Below are 16,733 nucleotides of genomic sequence, written 5' to 3'. Positions count from 1 at the left end.
AGTTCTGGGGAATCGGTAATATAGTCACGATAACCCTTGTGAAAGAATAATAATAACTGAAAAAAGAGGGGAAATAAAGGAAATAGGCGTCAGGCAACGCAAGCGACATTCGAATTTGCAGGATTAACACGGTTTGATCGCACCGACCACTGACCAGTGTCCAGTGACCAGTGACCACCGTTGCTGTTTGTATGAATGAGATAAATCAACGTGCGCATGATCAAATTTTTGCGTCACTGCCGTCACTGATGGGAATTGGGACGTCAGCAATTATATTAATCTATTTGCTTCGTTTGTGGTGTAACATTTCTATAACAGTCGATGGACCGATTCGAATCTCTCCACTTGCCTAACTCTTTCTCTCTTGTTTAAACAATGTCACATCACATTCGCTTTGTTGTTTCCTCAGCAAGTAATAATTTTTTAAAAAATAATTACAATGCTATCACCACAAGATCTGTCAGGTATTTATGTTAATTTTTGCGAATTCTAATATAACCTACTCACGTGACTCTTTTAACCTTCATTCTTTTAATTTCTCTCATAATTAACATGTAACTTATAAATTAAAAATAAAAAGAGAATTGTTTATTTCAAACTCTCCTTGAGCTATGTATTTATGCTCCTCCAATATTTTATGAAATTTCTCATAATTTCTTTTTTCAGTTCTTGGTGGTCTAAAGTTGAAATGGGACCACCTGACGCAATTTTAGGTATTACAGAGGCTTTTAAGAAAGATCAGCACCCAAAGAAAGTTAATCTTGGAGCTGGAGCTTACAGAGATGATAATGGAAAACCTTATGTATTACCTTGTGTTAAGAAGGTATGCTTATATTGTTTATTACTCTTTAGATAGATTTTATAAATAGAATTTTTTATAGGCTGAAGAAAGACTGGCAGCAAAAAATTTGGATAAAGAGTACTCTCCAATTTCTGGTAATGGAGATTTTTGTACATATAGTATTAATTTAGCTCTTGGGGAAGGACACGATGTTGTTAAAAATGGATTAGTAAGAATTTTTATTCTAATTCTTATCATTAGTTTATTGATCATTTTAACATCAAAGCAATAATTTTTTCATAAATCTAGAATGCCACAGTACAAGGAATCTCTGGCACTGGCTCTCTCTTTGTTGGTGCCAATTTCCTTTCCCATTTTTTCCCTGGGAATAAAGATATTTACTTACCAACACCTTCATGGGGAAATCATAAGCCTTTATTTACTTTGGCTGGATTAAGTATTAAGTCTTATAGATATTATGATCCACATACTTGTGGATTAAACTTTCAAGGACTTTTAGAGGATATTTCTGTAAGTTAAAGCATTGATATTTTACTATTTCAAGATCATAATTTTATGTAATTGATATTGTTATCTGTGTGTATAGAAAGTACCGAAACGGTCAATAATATTGTTGCACGCTTGTGCACACAATCCAACCGGAGTCGACCCCTCTCCAGAGCAATGGGCCGAGCTATCAGCTCTTATAAAACAACAGGAGCTCTTCCCCTATTTTGATATGGCTTATCAGGGTTTTGCTTCAGGTAATTCTTTTAAAGAGGAAACTACTTATAGGTCTGCTTCAATTATTATATTGACAATTTTCCAGGTGACATCATGAAAGATAATTTTGCTGTGAGATTATTCCTGCAAGAAGGACATCAAATTGCTTTAGCACAATCATTTGCCAAGAACTTTGGTCTCTATGGTAAACGATTTTATTATTTTTTCATTTTTGCTAGTATTATTACTTTAGTATTGCAAGTCAAGAAAATTAATTTTAGGAGAAAGAGTGGGCGCTTTTTCTTTAATTACTGGAAGTAAAGAGGAAGCTCAGCGTGCTTTATCACAGATAAAAATTTTAATCAGACCAATGTACTCTAATCCTCCTATACACGGAGCTAGGATTGTCAGCGAAATTTTGGGGGACAACGAGCTCAAAGCTCAGTGGTTGAAAGATGTTAAAGGAATGGCTGACCGAATGATCACGGCGCGTACAAAGTTAAAAGAGAATCTTGTTAAAAATGGAAGCACTCGAAACTGGTCGCACATTACTGATCAAATTGGAATGTTCTGTTATACCGGCTTAACAGAGCCCGAGGTAGCTTATCAAAATAATAATCCTTTTTATTATGCTACATTATTTATTTTGCAAATAATTGTACTTAATAATTTATTTGTTTTTCAGGTTACAAAATTAACAAAAGACTTTAGCATTTATCTAACTAAGGATGGTAGAATATCAATTGCTGGAGTATGCTCAAATAATGTTGAATATATTGCGCACGCGATACATCAAGTCACCAAGTAATTTCTTTCCATTGAAGAGATTGATAGAATAAAGGCGAAAACAATTTTTCTTAGATATCCTGGACTCAACTGCAGAACTGTTATCATTCCAAATCATGCATTATAACAATCTTTTAACATAGATATTCATATTCATATATACAATTGTTAGTATTTTTCTTCTAAAGTTTATACATACCAGCCGTTATATCATATATGAAGCTCATGCAGCATTTGTATCATAATAAAGAATTTACTTTTTTAAAAAATGGTATATTTGAATTTTTAATTAAAGTTTTTTAGCATATTATAACAGAAGCATCATGGAATGAGAAAAATATTTTAGTAATATAAAATAAAAATTAGATGAAATAGTTATAAAAACTTTAAAAACATAAACAAATTCTTAAATATATTCATAAACGCTGAGCGCTATAAGCTTTTGTATCATTTTCGATGGTAACGAATCTACCGGTGCAAGAGATGAACTAAAGAAGATTAAATTATTAGTTTTAAGCTTTTATTAATAGATGGCACCATCATTGTTAAAATTCTAAGGAAATTTTTAAATATTTGGAAAGAAAATACGAAGATAAATGTGATAAGTAAATTTGAGCTTAAGATTTCATAGAAGAATATCTTTCAGTGAAATTCTTCTATCAAATTTTCTATTGTTACAACTATTACTTTAAAGTATTAAAATGTACTTTAAGTGTGCACAATACTAGCTGTGACTTTTGTGTTTTGGGTAGATAAACCGATTGACGTTCTGCTGTATTTCTGCAACTTCTGCAACGGCTGCAACTGCAAATGTTTTAGTGCACCCACTCGCTATACTCTGTGGTGTGGTTATATTGGCGGATGGCGTTGGTGCTTCCGTCGCCTTAATGCACAATTAATCTTTTTTGATTAAACAATTAACCCGATTAGCTGTTAGGGAAGGAGCTTATCGAATGGATTTTACAACAACTACAAAAGATTTATAGTTTTGCATTCGCAAGAAGGAGGGAAACACGTTTAACGTCTGGTTTGGCCTGGTCTGGTTTTTTGTTCCTTGTCGGAGGTCGTTTTGGTATTAGAAGTGTTTTCGTACAAAGGTAAGTTGTTAAAATTATAACGTCAAGGAAGTTAAATGGCTCTGAATGTTTAAAATAATTTAAAACCAAATCACTTTTAGCGACCCATCCTTTTTCCTCAATGAGAACACCTTTGTATACGTTACTTTCGCACATCTAACAAAGATGTACTATTATTTACATCTTTTCTTACCACATATATGTGCCTATAGCTCCCTTATCTATTTTCTATTTTTATTCTTTCCAATCTTGTACTATGCAAAAAGAATTATTTATCTTAAAATGACAATTTTTCTGTCCTGCAGTCAAATATCTTCATAATGGAAGGAGGTGGAGTACTTGCTGCAGAACGCAGTCCAGCCAGATCCAATTTGCATGTTGCCTTTACCGAGAAGGGTGAAGTGAAGGAGCGCAGGGAGAAATTTTTAACTGCCAAATATGGATCTCATCAGATGTCCCTTATTCGCAAAAGATTAGCTGTAGAAATGTGGCTTTTTGAGGAGCTACAAAAACTTTATGAATCTGTTGTAAGTATAGGCTAAGATTGTTTTAAAGTAATAATAATTATTATGTTATCTTTCACATTTATAGAATGAGAGTGGTAAAAATCATGAAGTTGAAATAGACATGGATGAACTGCTTGATATGGATAGTGATGATCATAGGAGAAATTACTTACAGGTATCTTTTAAATTCTTTGTTTCAAAAAGAATTAAAGTATTGTAAAAAGTGCTAAATCTTTTTTCTAACTTGTATAGGAACTACTGGTTGATACAAAAAAACCTCCACATGATGTGAAAGTAAGCCGTTTGAATAAATTCAGTAGCTTAATTGAAAAATTAATAACAATTACTAATTTAATATTATTTTGTAGAAATTCATAAATGATTTGCTTGAAAAAGCCAAAACACTCTGAACAGTTAAAAATCAGCAGTGAACTCCAGGACTGATAAATCCAATAAATTTTGCTCATATTCGATAGGGAAGAAAAGTGGGAGCCTTAGAGAGTCATATTATATACAAGACTCAAAAGTTGACCTATCATTAATATAGCCGATCTCAATTGAGAAGGATATAGTGGATTGTCAAAGGAGATATGAAAAATGAGTATGTTTCTATATTCGAGGTTACAAACTGTAAGGAATCTTTCATTCGAAGGAAATACACGTTCTTCGCACAAGTTTGAATAATCCACATGCACACATTTAGGTGATGACACTGACTGATGAATTAGACAAAATCGCCAATCAATTATAAGCCATCATTCATGTAAACCCATGTTTTTATCCCTATACACGTGTATTGTTTCATATTGAAATCAGGGAGTTTGGTGCTTTCATTTAAGTAAATTTATGTGCACATCACATATCTGGGGACAAATTGCAATGAACTGCCCCTCACCATGCATTCTACCATAGGTAAAGATGAGAAGAGGGGTGGTTTGTGTAGATATTTCTCTCCTGGATTATTAATAAGATCGCTCTTGATGGTTGAGTCCTTTAATAATCATTTAAGCATGCTTAATAAGACTTAAGTGTAAATGTACCAAATAATTTCTTATTTGTTCTTTGTGTTCAGTTAATTTTATAAATCCATAGCAAGCCCATTCTCGGGTATAAAATCAAATATACTGAAAAGTAAAATTTACATCAAGACTTTAAATGGGCATTATGCAATTTTATTCTCGAGAATCTCTTACTTAATTTTTGCATTTATTATTGTTCTGTCAATTTTAATTTAGTCAATATTGCGTATTTAATTGTTATAAGATATGTTTGAACGAAATTACTGCTTTTTTGCTCTTTCAATAAAGGTTTTTGAAAGTAGCAATCTCCATAGCCTTAGGTAAATTTCTTGGCAGAGATCAATAGAAAATATTTTTAGGATAAGGGATGATAACTGTGTACTGATAAATAATTATGCACTGTGCAATTACCATTCAATATCAAAATATAAGTGCTTGTGAATCAATATTAGTAAATATTGTGCGTGAAATTTTTCATAAATCTCCGTATTTAGATAAAAAGACAATGCGAACAAATTCATAGAATGTGTAAGTTCGAATTAGCCTGTAAGTCATTCCCAATGCGAGTAGGTTCATTCTAAATGAAGGTAGATTAAGAAAGGAAAAGAAAATTAATTAATAGTGAAAGAGTAAGATCTATGACGGAAGATAAACGATTTTTCAAATTTTTTTGAATGAATTTACGAACATTGGAGGGTAATGCTATATTCTGTAAGAGATCGATGTTTTATCAATGTAATTAGAGTAATTATTAAACGTGAAATGCAATCTGTGGTGCTGCGAATAAAAGAAGTTCCAGCAAATAATGAATAATCGGAAAGTAATCGAGTATCTTCCGCGTATACCGAGCCGTACGCAAAAACTTTTCTTAGACAAAAGTTTCCTTTCTAGAATGAAAAAGCTTCCGCAATTTATAGCTTCCTTCGTTCAAAAGATAGTTTTCAATAAATTGTCATAAATATGCTAAGAATTTCCGTTTTTTACATGGTTTTCCCCTCTCTCCTGAAATCCGGAAATAGCTATGACATTACAGTCGGTAAGATCGAGACGGATAGTTATTTCCGGTCTTACGTTTTTCTTTATAAATACTTTCGAGCGAACGTCATCAAAGAACCTTTTGAAGTTTTTTTCTCACCTGTATTAAGTACTACCGTCCAACGCGAAAAAATGAAAAAAACTGTATTTTTTATTTAACTTTTTTAACATTGTTAATATTATACTTGATGCAAAAACTGTCTAAGCGATGAGCTGTTGGTCTACCTATCATTTGTTTCTAAAAAGTTTGGAATAGAAAGGGTAAATCTTCTGGTAAAATATAATAAAAGAAAAGTTAATAATTGAAAAATAACTCAATAATGGGATAAACTTTTGTATCATGAAGAAAATTAATTGTTTCTGAAGTTTTTGGAATAAAAGTGAGATAAATGGATTTATTGTAAAAATGTTTTTGTTCGATACAATAAATGAAAAAAGACGTGAGAATCGTCTATCTAAAAGCAGATGAAAATAAAAACATTGAAGCTGTTCGTGCCAAGTGTCTCGGTCTAATAATATATATTAGGTTAGGTATTTTTGACTTTCAATAGAGAGCTTCTCAAGTTATTCAAAATCAAGGCAATTCTAGAAGAAAAAAGATAGAAAGAAAGAGAATTTACATATTTACATATTTTTGTTTGTTTTATAAAACAAAATAGAAGAACAAAGTTCATGTATATATATTAAAACTATATACAGAAATAAATGGTGGCCCTAAAAATAGAACAAGTTAGATGAAGAATGCCGAAAATTGTTGGAGTACGACACAGAGGATTGGTTTAGGAATGGGAAAAGCTGGTTATGAAGAAGTCGTGGGAGCTGTAACTGTGAGAGGTGAGAAAGAGGTGGAAACTTTACATAACGGCGGGGATAAGAGACGGAAATGCTCCGGGCAGAAATAATATCGTTTACGGCTGGGATGGCACCGATCCGAGGGCAAGCAAACGAAACGGCTTGACTGACTCTGACCTGACCTTTTGAATTGCGTGTCAAGTTCCACGGGTACTACGCGAAAAAAAATACGGTAAGGACATCTGCTGCTAACTACTTGGCTGGCCCGACAATCATCGTTTGACAGCTCTCAATCGGCCAAGATCAAGTGCTATTCTTGACATTCACTCTCTTCCATATTCTCTTATTTTCACTACCCATTCAAACAATTGTTTTTCATATGGTTTACCCAAATTACAGCCTCTCCCTGCTTTGTATAATTATTCAATTTTTTCACATTTTTTCAGAAAAGACATGACTGATTCTGAATATAAAATAGTTCCCCTTCACCGTAGACGAGATTTGGTAAATGAATGCTGCACGTTACTCAATGCTGAATGGCCTCGAAGTGAAACTGCTCGGTATATTAAAATTTTAATTACTAATTTGAATCTATTAACAAATTGTTATTAATCCAGTTTTATCTTTTGTAGGTTAAAGTCCTTAAATGTTTCATGTGACAATTTCCCAACGTGCCTTATTTTAATAAATACGGAAGATAAAGTTCTAGGTCACTGCAAAATATCTTTGATATCCAGATTAAGCCATAGCTGCTTTATAGAATCTTGTAAGTTACTGTACTCGCTTTCTCTGTCTCATTTAAATTTATTTAAACTAAGGATTGATTCTTATAGAAGAAAATTCTTATTTTTAGTTGTAATTGACTATCACAATAGATCTCAAGGACTTGGCTCTAGACTTCTGAAAGGTGCGGAGGAGTACATAGCCAAAAGAGGTCTGAAAAGTATTTATTTAATAACCAGGGGACAAGAAGTCTTTTACTTTAAAAATGGCTATGACGTCTGTGATCCAATTAAAGTGCACAACTTTACAGAATTCATTTCTCCCAGTTCTTCCAACAATAATAGAGGGAAGTCCAAAAACAAGAATACAAATTTTGGACCTCCACCTCCCCCAATGCCAAATCTTCAAATTCCAAAGATCTTTGATATAATGATTTCAAGAAGGACTTACATGGTAAAGAAACTTTAACATAAAGTAAATTGGTGGTTGATCTTCCCACCAAATTTCCTGAAATGGTCAGGATGTGGCAATAATATATAAAATTCTCCATAGCCAATATTACTTTCATAAAAGAAACAGAGATAAAACTACTGCCTCTATTTAAATACAAATATTAAATGATGATAAGAGCTAACTTATGTATTTTTGTCAATTTTTACAACTTTTGTAATAAATGCAGGATTAAGATAACTATGATAGATGAGAATTGTGTAATTTAGGTCATGCTAGGCCATGGGGATTTACTTGAAGTTGAAAATCTTCAAAAAATAATTTATCAAGATATATTCGTAGCTTGTGATAATAAAGGAGCATAGTAGACTTGTTAGCTGGCATATTTTTCAGGGAGTCTACAGGTTTCTTATTACCATTCAATCATTGTAAATATGTAAGGAATTAGTTTTAAGTTAAATAATAATGAATGCTAGTTGTACTATACACGTAAATATTTTTATATCGGCAAAATATTGAAAGGAAATATAATAAATTTATACAGAGGTTGCTATGCCACAAATTTTCTGGTAATGCTCTGACTGATCAAGGCATTCCACAAGGAAAGCACCCAGATCATGCTTGGAGATTGCTCTACCTGCTGATTCGTCGTGTTTAACGATATATTTTGTACTTGGCGCATCTGTAAACAATAAACAAAATGTAGGCATTTGTGAGCAAAGTATTTGTATATAGAAAAATTCACCAACTTGCAAAATCAAAAGCAAGAAAAATGATAAAGGTCACTATAATTTTCTATTACCTTGATTACTACTCAAATCTATAAAATAAGAACATCTATACTGATTTTATATGCTACATAAAAAAAATACATTTTCATGTAATTCTCACGTTATGTCGGTAAATAAATTCAGGCTTTATTTAATTTACGATTTTTTTTCGACATACCCGCGATGTGTGGTGGAAAAACAGCAATATACTTCAGCCCACTTTCCTTCAAAGCATCATACATCCTTTGGTGGTCTTCATTCAATGACTTAAAAATAGTTGGTACTTTTTCTGGCTGATAAAAGAGAAACCCTACAAATAAAAATAAAACCAGTTCATTTCATTTATAGTTAGGTAGTCAATAGTATATATATATATATTAGAATAAATAATAATTTTACCAGATAAACAAACAGAAACTAATTCAACGTTATTAGATTTCATGGCTTCAATAATATTCTTCATACCAGTAGATAAATCAGTTGTAGGGGCTGTTAAGTATTTATATAGAGTTAACAAAGCAAGAAACATTAAAATATGTAAGAATGACTAATCTTACTCAGGACATTTCTGGTACCAAGAACAACAACAACTGCATCCATGTCTTTAATAGCTTTTGAAACATCATCAATATTGAGAGCATCTCCTTTTATCACTTCAACTTTGCTTTTAATATCTTCAGGAATTTTAGCTTCATCCCTTACAAAGATTCTTGTTTCAAAACCTAACAAATATTCAAAAACAGGATAAATCCGTTTAAAATAAATTAATTTATTAAATATTACCTTTTTCAAGAGCATGATTAACTGTACATAAGCCGGTATTTCCTGTTGCTCCAAAAATTACAACTTTCTTCATCTTGACAGATGTATATGTATATTAAATGTTGACTGATAACGTTGAAGTAGCTAGTACAGCTATTATTACATATAGTATGTATTATTGCCGTATCATGCGATCAATCTGCCAATCAATGGTAATCAAGATAGTGCTAAGTCATATTCTTTAACGGTAGTAGAAACGACAGAGGAGGAGGAAAAACAAGGAAGAAAGAATGATAAGGCACAGAAAGAATCTATTTCAACTTTCTCAAAAACCTTTTTAAGCGTTTTGCTAGTCAAAAAAGACATGACGTCATACTTACTTCTTTTCAAGGTGGTCTACTTTAAGTTTACTTAAATTCATGCAAGTAGTAATCGTACTATCTTGTATTGAAAATTCCAGGAATTGTTTGATTTAAAATTCAAAATTATCCCAATACCGGGGACAATAATCTACCGAGAAAAGATACGTTGTGTGTGTGCTGGTTCCTCTATTGTTGTTCACCCGGTCTCCCATAGATGGACAACAACAAATTCAATAATTAACGTCGAACCGAAGTCTGAAAAGCGACAAACAGCGACAACTATACACAGACGACACAGATTAGCTACTATCAGTAGGTACAGTCGTTTTTCTGTTGTACTCTCATGATATCCAAATACATAGTTGTTGCTGCTGCTGCTGCTGTGTGTTGCTTATCGATAAACTCTTTAGATAACCTCACTTTTTTATAAAAAAAAGAAAAACAATTGTTAGAGAGGAAAAGTGAAAATATATTTATTCAAGTATATTTATAAATGGTACACACATATGTCTACTTTTTTCCTTTTCTTTTGTATAAGAGGCAAACAGTACAAGAAAAAAAAATAAGATATAAAAAAAAGGATTCAGCTGAAAAAAGGGATTATTTTCAATGTTTTGTACTTTATCATCACATACTAATCAACTTAATAATTAAACAATATAATGTACAAGCTTGCAAAGAGTACTATTTTGAAGATTATTAAGAAGGAATAGTTATATCAGGGCTGGGTAAGAATAAAAGTTATGTTATTTATAATAAGCGATACACGGATGAATGCTGTAACATTTTACCAGAATTTACATAAGTATAATATAACTAATATGAACATGTAGTGACATGTACGTCCCGTTTTCAAGAAAATTTTCTATTTGTTCCTGGTAAACGCAGATTCGGGATCTAAAAGTGTCCCGTCTTAAAAAGATTCCAAGAATGTTAAAACATAAATAAAAACTAATGATAGCCACACCGTAGAACCTGGAGCTAGAAGGAACAGATGTAAATAAAAAGAAATGATAGGAAATCCAATAATGTCCCGCTTTAAGATATACAAATAAACTGTCTCGTTAAGTATACTTTAAGTAAAGTACTGCTACTACTATTTCTATACATGATTTACAATTGATAAGTATACAATATGCTATATTAATACTTGTATAGATTCTACCATTTGTAGGTTGTATTAGTAGTGATCCGTGAAATGGACGATACGCGTATAGCTCGCCCATGCCACGTTGATTCAGGTCGTATTCAGTGCATCGAGCCCGCAATGAAAAGGCGTTCCGCTTTCTGAATATATTCCAATTAAAAAGTTGGAGCTTCGTTACACTCGGCCCAGCCTCCATTCCCCTCCCAATTCCTCCTCCTTTAACTCCAGCTCGACTCTTCTTTAACCTAGAGCTTCAGACCCCTTTTGCTTCTGGCTGTTTTTTCCCCGCTACATTATTTATATTTTTCCTTCCTTTTCCTATCACTAAAAATACTTGATCGTGTAACCACGGTCGTCGTTTTGATTTCAGCTTTATTCAAGAGACTTGGCGATGTTTCTCTAACGCGTAAGAGGGAAAATTTGTAAAATCTAGTTGACGCACGTACGTAAAGTATGTATATATGTACAATATATGTATACTATATGTATGTATGTGTTTTGTAGAAGACCCGACCCCCTGGGAAGTGTTTAATGAAGTCACTCGATGGAGATTGAAGAGACAGAGAAGTCAAAAGAGTGGGAAGTAAGAAAGAAAGGAAAAAACGCGTGCCCAAGTACCAACTACGAAGAGTCGGCTCGGTTCGGTTCGGCATGCGTATGCAGACTCGTGTACGGTTATTCGCTCACGTACAATACGCACGTGGCAGAGGCAGAGCACGCGTGAGCGTGACATCACTTGTCTCTTGTTGCACGGGGCACGCACACATATGCACGCGTATAAAAACATGATTCCTTTTCTCTTCGTTCTCGCGCTCGAACTCCGTACACAATACGAGTGTACGTGCCTCGCATACGTGTGTATTATGCTTGAACGACCTTTCTATTATTCGGCCATCCTAAACGATCTAATCGACGACGTATACTGATATAAGAGAATAATTATGGCCTCTTTCGATTCTATGCTCAATCAATTGTATATACAAACAAAACTAAATTCCATGCGTTACAATAAAGTATAATATCTCTGAGATGTTTTTTTTCTTTGTTTATTTTTCAACAACGATTTTCATACGCAAGAAATAATCGGAAAGCATATTTTTTTCTCAGCAATTTTTATAATTGTATTTTTATTGATATATTGCACAATAGCGTCACTTTCACACGATCTAACAAAATAGGATTCCTCTTTTCTCTTTTTGCATTCCGATTCCACGTAATTTTTTTATTCTTCAATTACTGTCGTATATTATTATTATGTTTTTTAATACTATTACACTGGCTACGCGTATCATTCCTGCCAGTTCGAAAAAGTTACCAAGGATTTAAAGATCAATTGGTCAATGAGTTGTGCTCCAGCGATGCCTTTCCAATGGGAAGCTACGAGTTAAATAATATTTGATTCTTAATAGTATTTTGATCGACGGTCAGAGCTAAACCGCATACTTTCTTAGGTATAGTTTTTGGTCTTAAAGGGAATAAAAAGAAACCTCGCATTTAAAAAAGAACACATCGCTAAAGCGTAACGAGCTAAAGAATATTTAATCCTTAATAACTTTTTAAGTAAAGGCCAAATTTAAGGGTGAATTTTACTAACTTTCAACAAACTCAAATTGCCTTATGGGATTGACAATTTTTCCTTTTTTTTTTTTTTTGAAAAAACGCATACTAATACACAACAAAATTGGCAATTATACAAGGCAGCTTAAGCTTAGCGAGAGTTGGTGAAATTCACCCTAAACCACTTCCGTTTACAGTTTCTGATTTGGCAGGAATGAACGAATCTCCGTATACGTGAATGAATGCGTTGCGAAAGCAGAAAAGGGGATACATCGGATAGGATTGATATACAAGTGCTTAAATGCTATTATACTATGATAAGAATACAGATATCTAATAGAATATTTACACGAACAGAGAAGTACTTGACTATCTTTAACTAAGGATAACGAGTAGGGATTTATGAGAGATTTGCGTTTGGTATGTTATAGGGGACATCCATGCACGTATGTGACATTGCGAAAGAGAGCAGCCGCAGTGGAAAGGAATGCAGCCGTCGATGCCGTGGAAGGTGCCGTCGGTGCGCTGCCGCTTGATGGATCCGTCGGCGACGGAGCCAGCCCATGCTGATGCTGATGGGAATGTGGATGAGAATGGGAATGAGAGTGTCCAACCGTTTGCTGCGTTTGGACGCCATACGGTGGACAGTAGGCCTCGATATTCCCGTGATGGTGAAGGGGCACTCCTACGCCAACGCCGACTACCCCAACACCGACACCTCGCACCAATAACTCCTTCTCTACAGTAGCTTGATGTCGCAGCTGCTCCAACCTCAACTGATTCTGACGTTTCCACTTTGTCCTGCAACACGATTCGTTAAAAACTTCCACTTTTTTGCTTCCACTGTGAAATCTCCACTGGCCTATGGCTACGTACCTTCTGTTCTGATACCAGGTTTTAACCTGCGTCTCCGATAAGGAGAGAGCATCGGCCACGTCACTGCGATCCGCGACGCTTAAATATTTTTGACAACGAAATTTTCTCTCCAGGTATGCGAGCTGTGCATGAGTGAACGCCGTGCGTCTTCGCCTAGGTTTTCTACCGGTCGGAGAGACGATCGAGCTACTGGCTGCGGCGATCGGGATGCTTCCCGTAGAAGCGGTAGTGGTTGTTGCCGTAGCCGTCACACTGGAGAAATTGCTCGATCCACCACCGCCGTTTCCTCCAGTTGGCGAATTGACGCGCGTGCAAGGGCTGCTCCCTGGATCTATGGTGTCCTCGGAGTCCGAATGTACCGCCGAGTCATCTTCGGAATCTTCTGCGTTTCATCGGATCGGGCACAATTAATACTACTGTCACGCACACACAAAAACACACTGAAAAAGATTTAAGAAAATTGCTAGAGTTACCTGGCACGCGATCGGTCAAAACGTCACCAAGCAGGTCTCGGATCAAGAAAGATTTATGCTCCTGCATGTTGGACCGATTGAGAGATCAATTCGAGAATCGTCAGGGCAATTGGTTGTTCGACGTTGAAGCTTCGACGTCGTTCGTTAATCTGTGGTCCTTGATCTGCGAGATTGGTGCAACGTGTGGCCGTCATCGTAGTCGTCGTCGTCGTCGTCGTCGCTGTCGCGATCGTCGTCGTCGTCGTTGCCGTCGGTCTGAACTCGAAGCAATAATAATCTTGGTGGTGGTCTTTGGTGGTCGTGATCGTGATTGTGGTCTTGGTGGTCGTAGTCGCTCGCTCCAACGTCCTGGTCTCCCTGTCATCGCGAATGGACGAGGGTGCGAGGGTGCAACCGTGAGTGGGGGAACGGAAAGGGAAAACGGGAAGAGGAACGATGCTAGAAGCCTGAACGTAATCCGGTGTGGCACGCTCTCCCGAATTAATCCGGCCGTTTATTTTCAAAGGGCTGGCTAATGCTCGCGCGATTTCGCAGCCATTTTGGGGGTGGAAGCGCCATGCTTTTCTAGGCCAGCCGAGCACGCGATTGGCGCCCCGGCCGTTTTCACCGAGGGTTGCGAGTGTCCTGCCTGGCAGTCCGATTGGTCCGCCGGGCCGGCTTGCGCAAAACCGTCTGTCGCTCAACCCTCCTTCTCCCCTATAGTCGTTTAAGGACTCTTAGCCCTCTGTCTCTTTCCGTTTCTCTCTCTCTCTCTCTCTCTTTCTCTCTCTCGCTCGCTCGCTCGCTCGCTCTACATCTGTTTCCTACTATATAAGTATTTCTCTCTCCATCTCCCTCTTTCACCCCCACCACGATTACCACGAAACGTCAGAAATCTCGTGTGAAACGCTCCGGAAGATTTACCGTGGTTTCCTCTCTCTCTCCACCCACCCCCCTTTCCATCACTCCATCGTTTCTCTCTTCTCTCGTATTTCAAAACTCTTAAATTTCTTCGCTCGATGCTTCCCTTTCCTATTAAACGCAGCCTGATGCTTTGTACATACTTTCTCTCATTATACTACCTAGCCTACATCCTGCGTTACTATATATATATATATATGCAGAGTGAAATAAATTTCTGTATACCTTTTTAGCAAAATTTTCCCCTTTCCTTTCATCTATTCCCTTTTTTTTAGACGAACTCGACGCCACTGTGATCCGTGACAGAATATCAAGCGATGCATTGCACGCATTGTTTTCAGCAACCCTTAAGAAGGGAATTCGTGGTATTGCATTTTAATGGGGCGCCAAGGAAGCGGGCGAGATGGCAAGAGGACGAATTCATGAATGCATTAATCTTAACGTATGCGAGAAATTAATTCAAGAGGCGCAAAAGCGGCTAGCCCTCGTTGGTTGTATCGCTGTCGCTGGAGGAAGGTGCCAGAGCTGAAATCGACACTCGCGATATTCTTGAATTCCTCTTCTTGCATTTTCATCTCTGATCGTCGAAAGCCAATGGCAAATGGCCAATCGAGTTATTCGGAATGAGGAATAAGAAGAATATGAGGAGAAGGAAAAAGTGGAACGCTTTGATACATCTGTCGTGCAAGCAAACCTCATGACAGAGTAAATTAATGGAAATGAGAAGATTGAAGGAGGGTGCTCGATATAGGATTGCAAGAGAATTATCACTCCCCATCGTTGCCTGATCGTTATCGGTAATTTGTGATTCTTCTTCTGCCTTCCCCTCGGGCCTCTAGCCAGTTGGATAGGAGTTAGCGCGCGCGAGGGTTATACAGCAGTATGGAGAAATCGCTCCGAGGCAAATTGGCGGACAATACTGTGGCAAAATAAGGGATGATGGGCATGTTGTACGCACGTACATCCATGAATACGTATATCCCTGATAAAATCTGCCCAATTTGCCAGCCTGTAATTTCAATCTCCTCTTCAACGAGCCATTGAGCTTTATTAAGGGAAGATTATAAGTGATAAAATGTTGTTTTTACCGATATCGAGGCAATTGGTGGAAAGGAGAGATGTGGAGGGGAAGGAAGGAAGGAAGGACTATGATGAAATTGGGATAAAGTGTGAGAGGGCAGAAAGGAAGGAAGGAAGGAAGGAAATGTGGAAAATAAAGGGTGAGAGAGAGGAGGGAGGGAGAGGGTGAGAGAGAAGAAAATAGATAGGAGGCTCGGTCGATAGTAACGCGCGAGCGGTAGCTACTCAACGCTAACTTTTCAATCTCGGGCGCATAATTCGCCGGAAAGCCCTGCGGTTACCTCGGCAACGATCTGGCCTCTCATTGGCCCGACAATCTTCCTCTTTCTCGCTCGTGTCTGCACCAACGGTGCGCCTTCGCGCCCCCTGCTCCTCCACCCTTCCGCGCCACTCGCGCACTTAGCCCCGTGGTTAACTTCAATGAGCGGATAACAAGCCACCCCTCAACTATACCCTGTAATATTCACTCGTATAAATGGACTCGCGGCTTTGTCAAATCAACTGTCCCTTGTAAACAAGCGACCCCTGCTACGAACAGGAGAAAACAAGCCTCGCCGGTTTCCTCTTTGCTTGAAACCAAAATACCTATGTATATATACATATATATATATATATATATATACAAACACTTGTGGTCAATTATGAAACAAGATACAATACGATACCGTTTAAGCGTCAACTTGCATATTCCTCTCTTTGACGCCTGATTATCTTGTCGCCGCAATGACAGCAGAAAAAGTGATGAAAAGTGGCCATAGGCTTGGACCAGGTCGAGGGGTTTGCTTGGCTCGCCTGGCCTCGACTCGACTCGACTCGACTCCAGTCAAGAGTTGCTGCTTGGTAGTTACGCCAGAGACGAACAAACAGAATAGAGCGAGCAGAGGAGCGGCTTTCAATAGTAATTGGAGCTACGGG

General features: G+C 36.7%; 5 protein-coding genes across 5 annotated transcripts; 3 read left to right on the top strand and 2 right to left on the bottom strand.

The window, feature by feature from the left end:
- Positions 1-236: 236 nt before the first annotated feature.
- On the top strand, positions 237-2,562 carry Got2 (glutamate oxaloacetate transaminase 2). The gene is made up of 8 exons (XM_066731111.1): positions 237-464; positions 667-823; positions 882-1,010; positions 1,091-1,312; positions 1,389-1,545; positions 1,611-1,709; positions 1,786-2,102; positions 2,190-2,562. Exons 1-8 carry the CDS (start codon positions 376-378, stop codon positions 2,310-2,312), a joined length of 1,293 nt encoding a protein of 430 aa, XP_066587208.1. The 5' UTR covers positions 237-375; the 3' UTR covers positions 2,313-2,562.
- Positions 2,563-2,901: 339 nt separating this feature from the next.
- On the top strand, positions 2,902-5,854 carry LOC136775918 (protein phosphatase 1 regulatory subunit 14B). Its single transcript, XM_066731116.1, has 5 exons — positions 2,902-3,387; positions 3,672-3,893; positions 3,958-4,047; positions 4,125-4,166; positions 4,241-5,854. The coding sequence occupies exons 2-5, from the start codon at positions 3,687-3,689 to the stop codon at positions 4,280-4,282; spliced, it is 381 nt and encodes a 126-aa protein (XP_066587213.1). The 5' UTR covers positions 2,902-3,387; positions 3,672-3,686; the 3' UTR covers positions 4,283-5,854.
- A 147-nt stretch (positions 5,855-6,001) lies between these two features.
- Positions 6,002-8,223, top strand: Naa80 (N-alpha-acetyltransferase 80). The gene is made up of 4 exons (XM_066731115.1): positions 6,002-6,950; positions 7,165-7,278; positions 7,351-7,484; positions 7,572-8,223. Exons 2-4 carry the CDS (start codon positions 7,172-7,174, stop codon positions 7,907-7,909), a joined length of 579 nt encoding a protein of 192 aa, XP_066587212.1. The 5' UTR covers positions 6,002-6,950; positions 7,165-7,171; the 3' UTR covers positions 7,910-8,223.
- A 144-nt stretch (positions 8,224-8,367) lies between these two features.
- On the bottom strand, positions 8,368-10,002 carry LOC136775916 (flavin reductase (NADPH)). The gene is made up of 6 exons (XM_066731114.1): positions 9,804-10,002; positions 9,445-9,622; positions 9,219-9,383; positions 9,061-9,150; positions 8,840-8,971; positions 8,368-8,573 (listed from the first exon to the last, which is right to left on the bottom strand). Exons 2-6 carry the CDS (start codon positions 9,515-9,517, stop codon positions 8,428-8,430), a joined length of 606 nt encoding a protein of 201 aa, XP_066587211.1. The 5' UTR covers positions 9,518-9,622; positions 9,804-10,002; the 3' UTR covers positions 8,368-8,427.
- A 2,047-nt stretch (positions 10,003-12,049) lies between these two features.
- LOC136775497 (barH-like 1 homeobox protein) lies at positions 12,050-14,310 on the bottom strand. The gene is made up of 3 exons (XM_066730329.1): positions 13,839-14,310; positions 13,366-13,747; positions 12,050-13,290 (listed from the first exon to the last, which is right to left on the bottom strand). Exons 1-3 carry the CDS (start codon positions 13,903-13,905, stop codon positions 12,915-12,917), a joined length of 825 nt encoding a protein of 274 aa, XP_066586426.1. The 5' UTR covers positions 13,906-14,310; the 3' UTR covers positions 12,050-12,914.
- Between the last annotated feature and the right edge of the window lie 2,423 nt (positions 14,311-16,733).

Source organism: Prorops nasuta, unplaced genomic scaffold (assembly GCF_024137725.1).
Source record: "Prorops nasuta isolate Cenicafe-Biocafe unplaced genomic scaffold, Cenicafe_Pnas_1.2 PNAS00008, whole genome shotgun sequence".
Classification (NCBI taxonomy): Eukaryota; Metazoa; Arthropoda; class Insecta; order Hymenoptera; family Bethylidae; genus Prorops; species Prorops nasuta.
This window is presented reverse-complemented; position numbering and strand designations above follow the sequence as displayed.

What these genes read in the sequence shown, in the direction of transcription:
- Naa80 (XM_066731115.1), top strand. Translation starts at nt 7,172, where the DNA reads ATGACTGATTCTGAATATAAAATAGTTCCCCTTCACCGTAGACGAGAT. An exon ending in CCTCGAAGTGAAACTGCTCG is followed by an intron (nt 7,279 to 7,350) that starts GTATATTAAAAT and finishes TATCTTTTGTAG; the next exon opens with GTTAAAGTCCTTAAATGTTT. An exon ending in TAGCTGCTTTATAGAATCTT is followed by an intron (nt 7,485 to 7,571) that starts GTAAGTTACTGT and finishes TCTTATTTTTAG; the next exon opens with TTGTAATTGACTATCACAAT.
- LOC136775918 (XM_066731116.1), top strand. Translation starts at nt 3,687, where the DNA reads ATGGAAGGAGGTGGAGTACTTGCTGCAGAACGCAGTCCAGCCAGATCC. An exon ending in ATAGGAGAAATTACTTACAG is followed by an intron (nt 4,048 to 4,124) that starts GTATCTTTTAAA and finishes TAACTTGTATAG; the next exon opens with GAACTACTGGTTGATACAAA. An exon ending in AACCTCCACATGATGTGAAA is followed by an intron (nt 4,167 to 4,240) that starts GTAAGCCGTTTG and finishes ATTATTTTGTAG; the next exon opens with AAATTCATAAATGATTTGCT.
- Got2 (XM_066731111.1), top strand. Translation starts at nt 376, where the DNA reads ATGTCACATCACATTCGCTTTGTTGTTTCCTCAGCAAGTAATAATTTT. An exon ending in ATGTTGTTAAAAATGGATTA is followed by an intron (nt 1,011 to 1,090) that starts GTAAGAATTTTT and finishes TCATAAATCTAG; the next exon opens with AATGCCACAGTACAAGGAAT. An exon ending in GACTTTTAGAGGATATTTCT is followed by an intron (nt 1,313 to 1,388) that starts GTAAGTTAAAGC and finishes CTGTGTGTATAG; the next exon opens with AAAGTACCGAAACGGTCAAT.
- LOC136775916 (XM_066731114.1), bottom strand. Translation starts at nt 9,517, where the DNA reads ATGAAGAAAGTTGTAATTTTTGGAGCAACAGGAAATACCGGCTTATGT. An exon ending in TAATCATGCTCTTGAAAAAG is followed by an intron (nt 9,384 to 9,444) that starts GTAATATTTAAT and finishes AATATTTGTTAG; the next exon opens with GTTTTGAAACAAGAATCTTT. An exon ending in TGGTACCAGAAATGTCCTGA is followed by an intron (nt 9,151 to 9,218) that starts GTAAGATTAGTC and finishes AATACTTAACAG; the next exon opens with CCCCTACAACTGATTTATCT.
- LOC136775497 (XM_066730329.1), bottom strand. Translation starts at nt 13,905, where the DNA reads ATGCAGGAGCATAAATCTTTCTTGATCCGAGACCTGCTTGGTGACGTT. An exon ending in TTTGACCGATCGCGTGCCAG is followed by an intron (nt 13,748 to 13,838) that starts GTAACTCTAGCA and finishes GATGAAACGCAG; the next exon opens with AAGATTCCGAAGATGACTCG. An exon ending in ACCTGGTATCAGAACAGAAG is followed by an intron (nt 13,291 to 13,365) that starts GTACGTAGCCAT and finishes ATCGTGTTGCAG; the next exon opens with GACAAAGTGGAAACGTCAGA.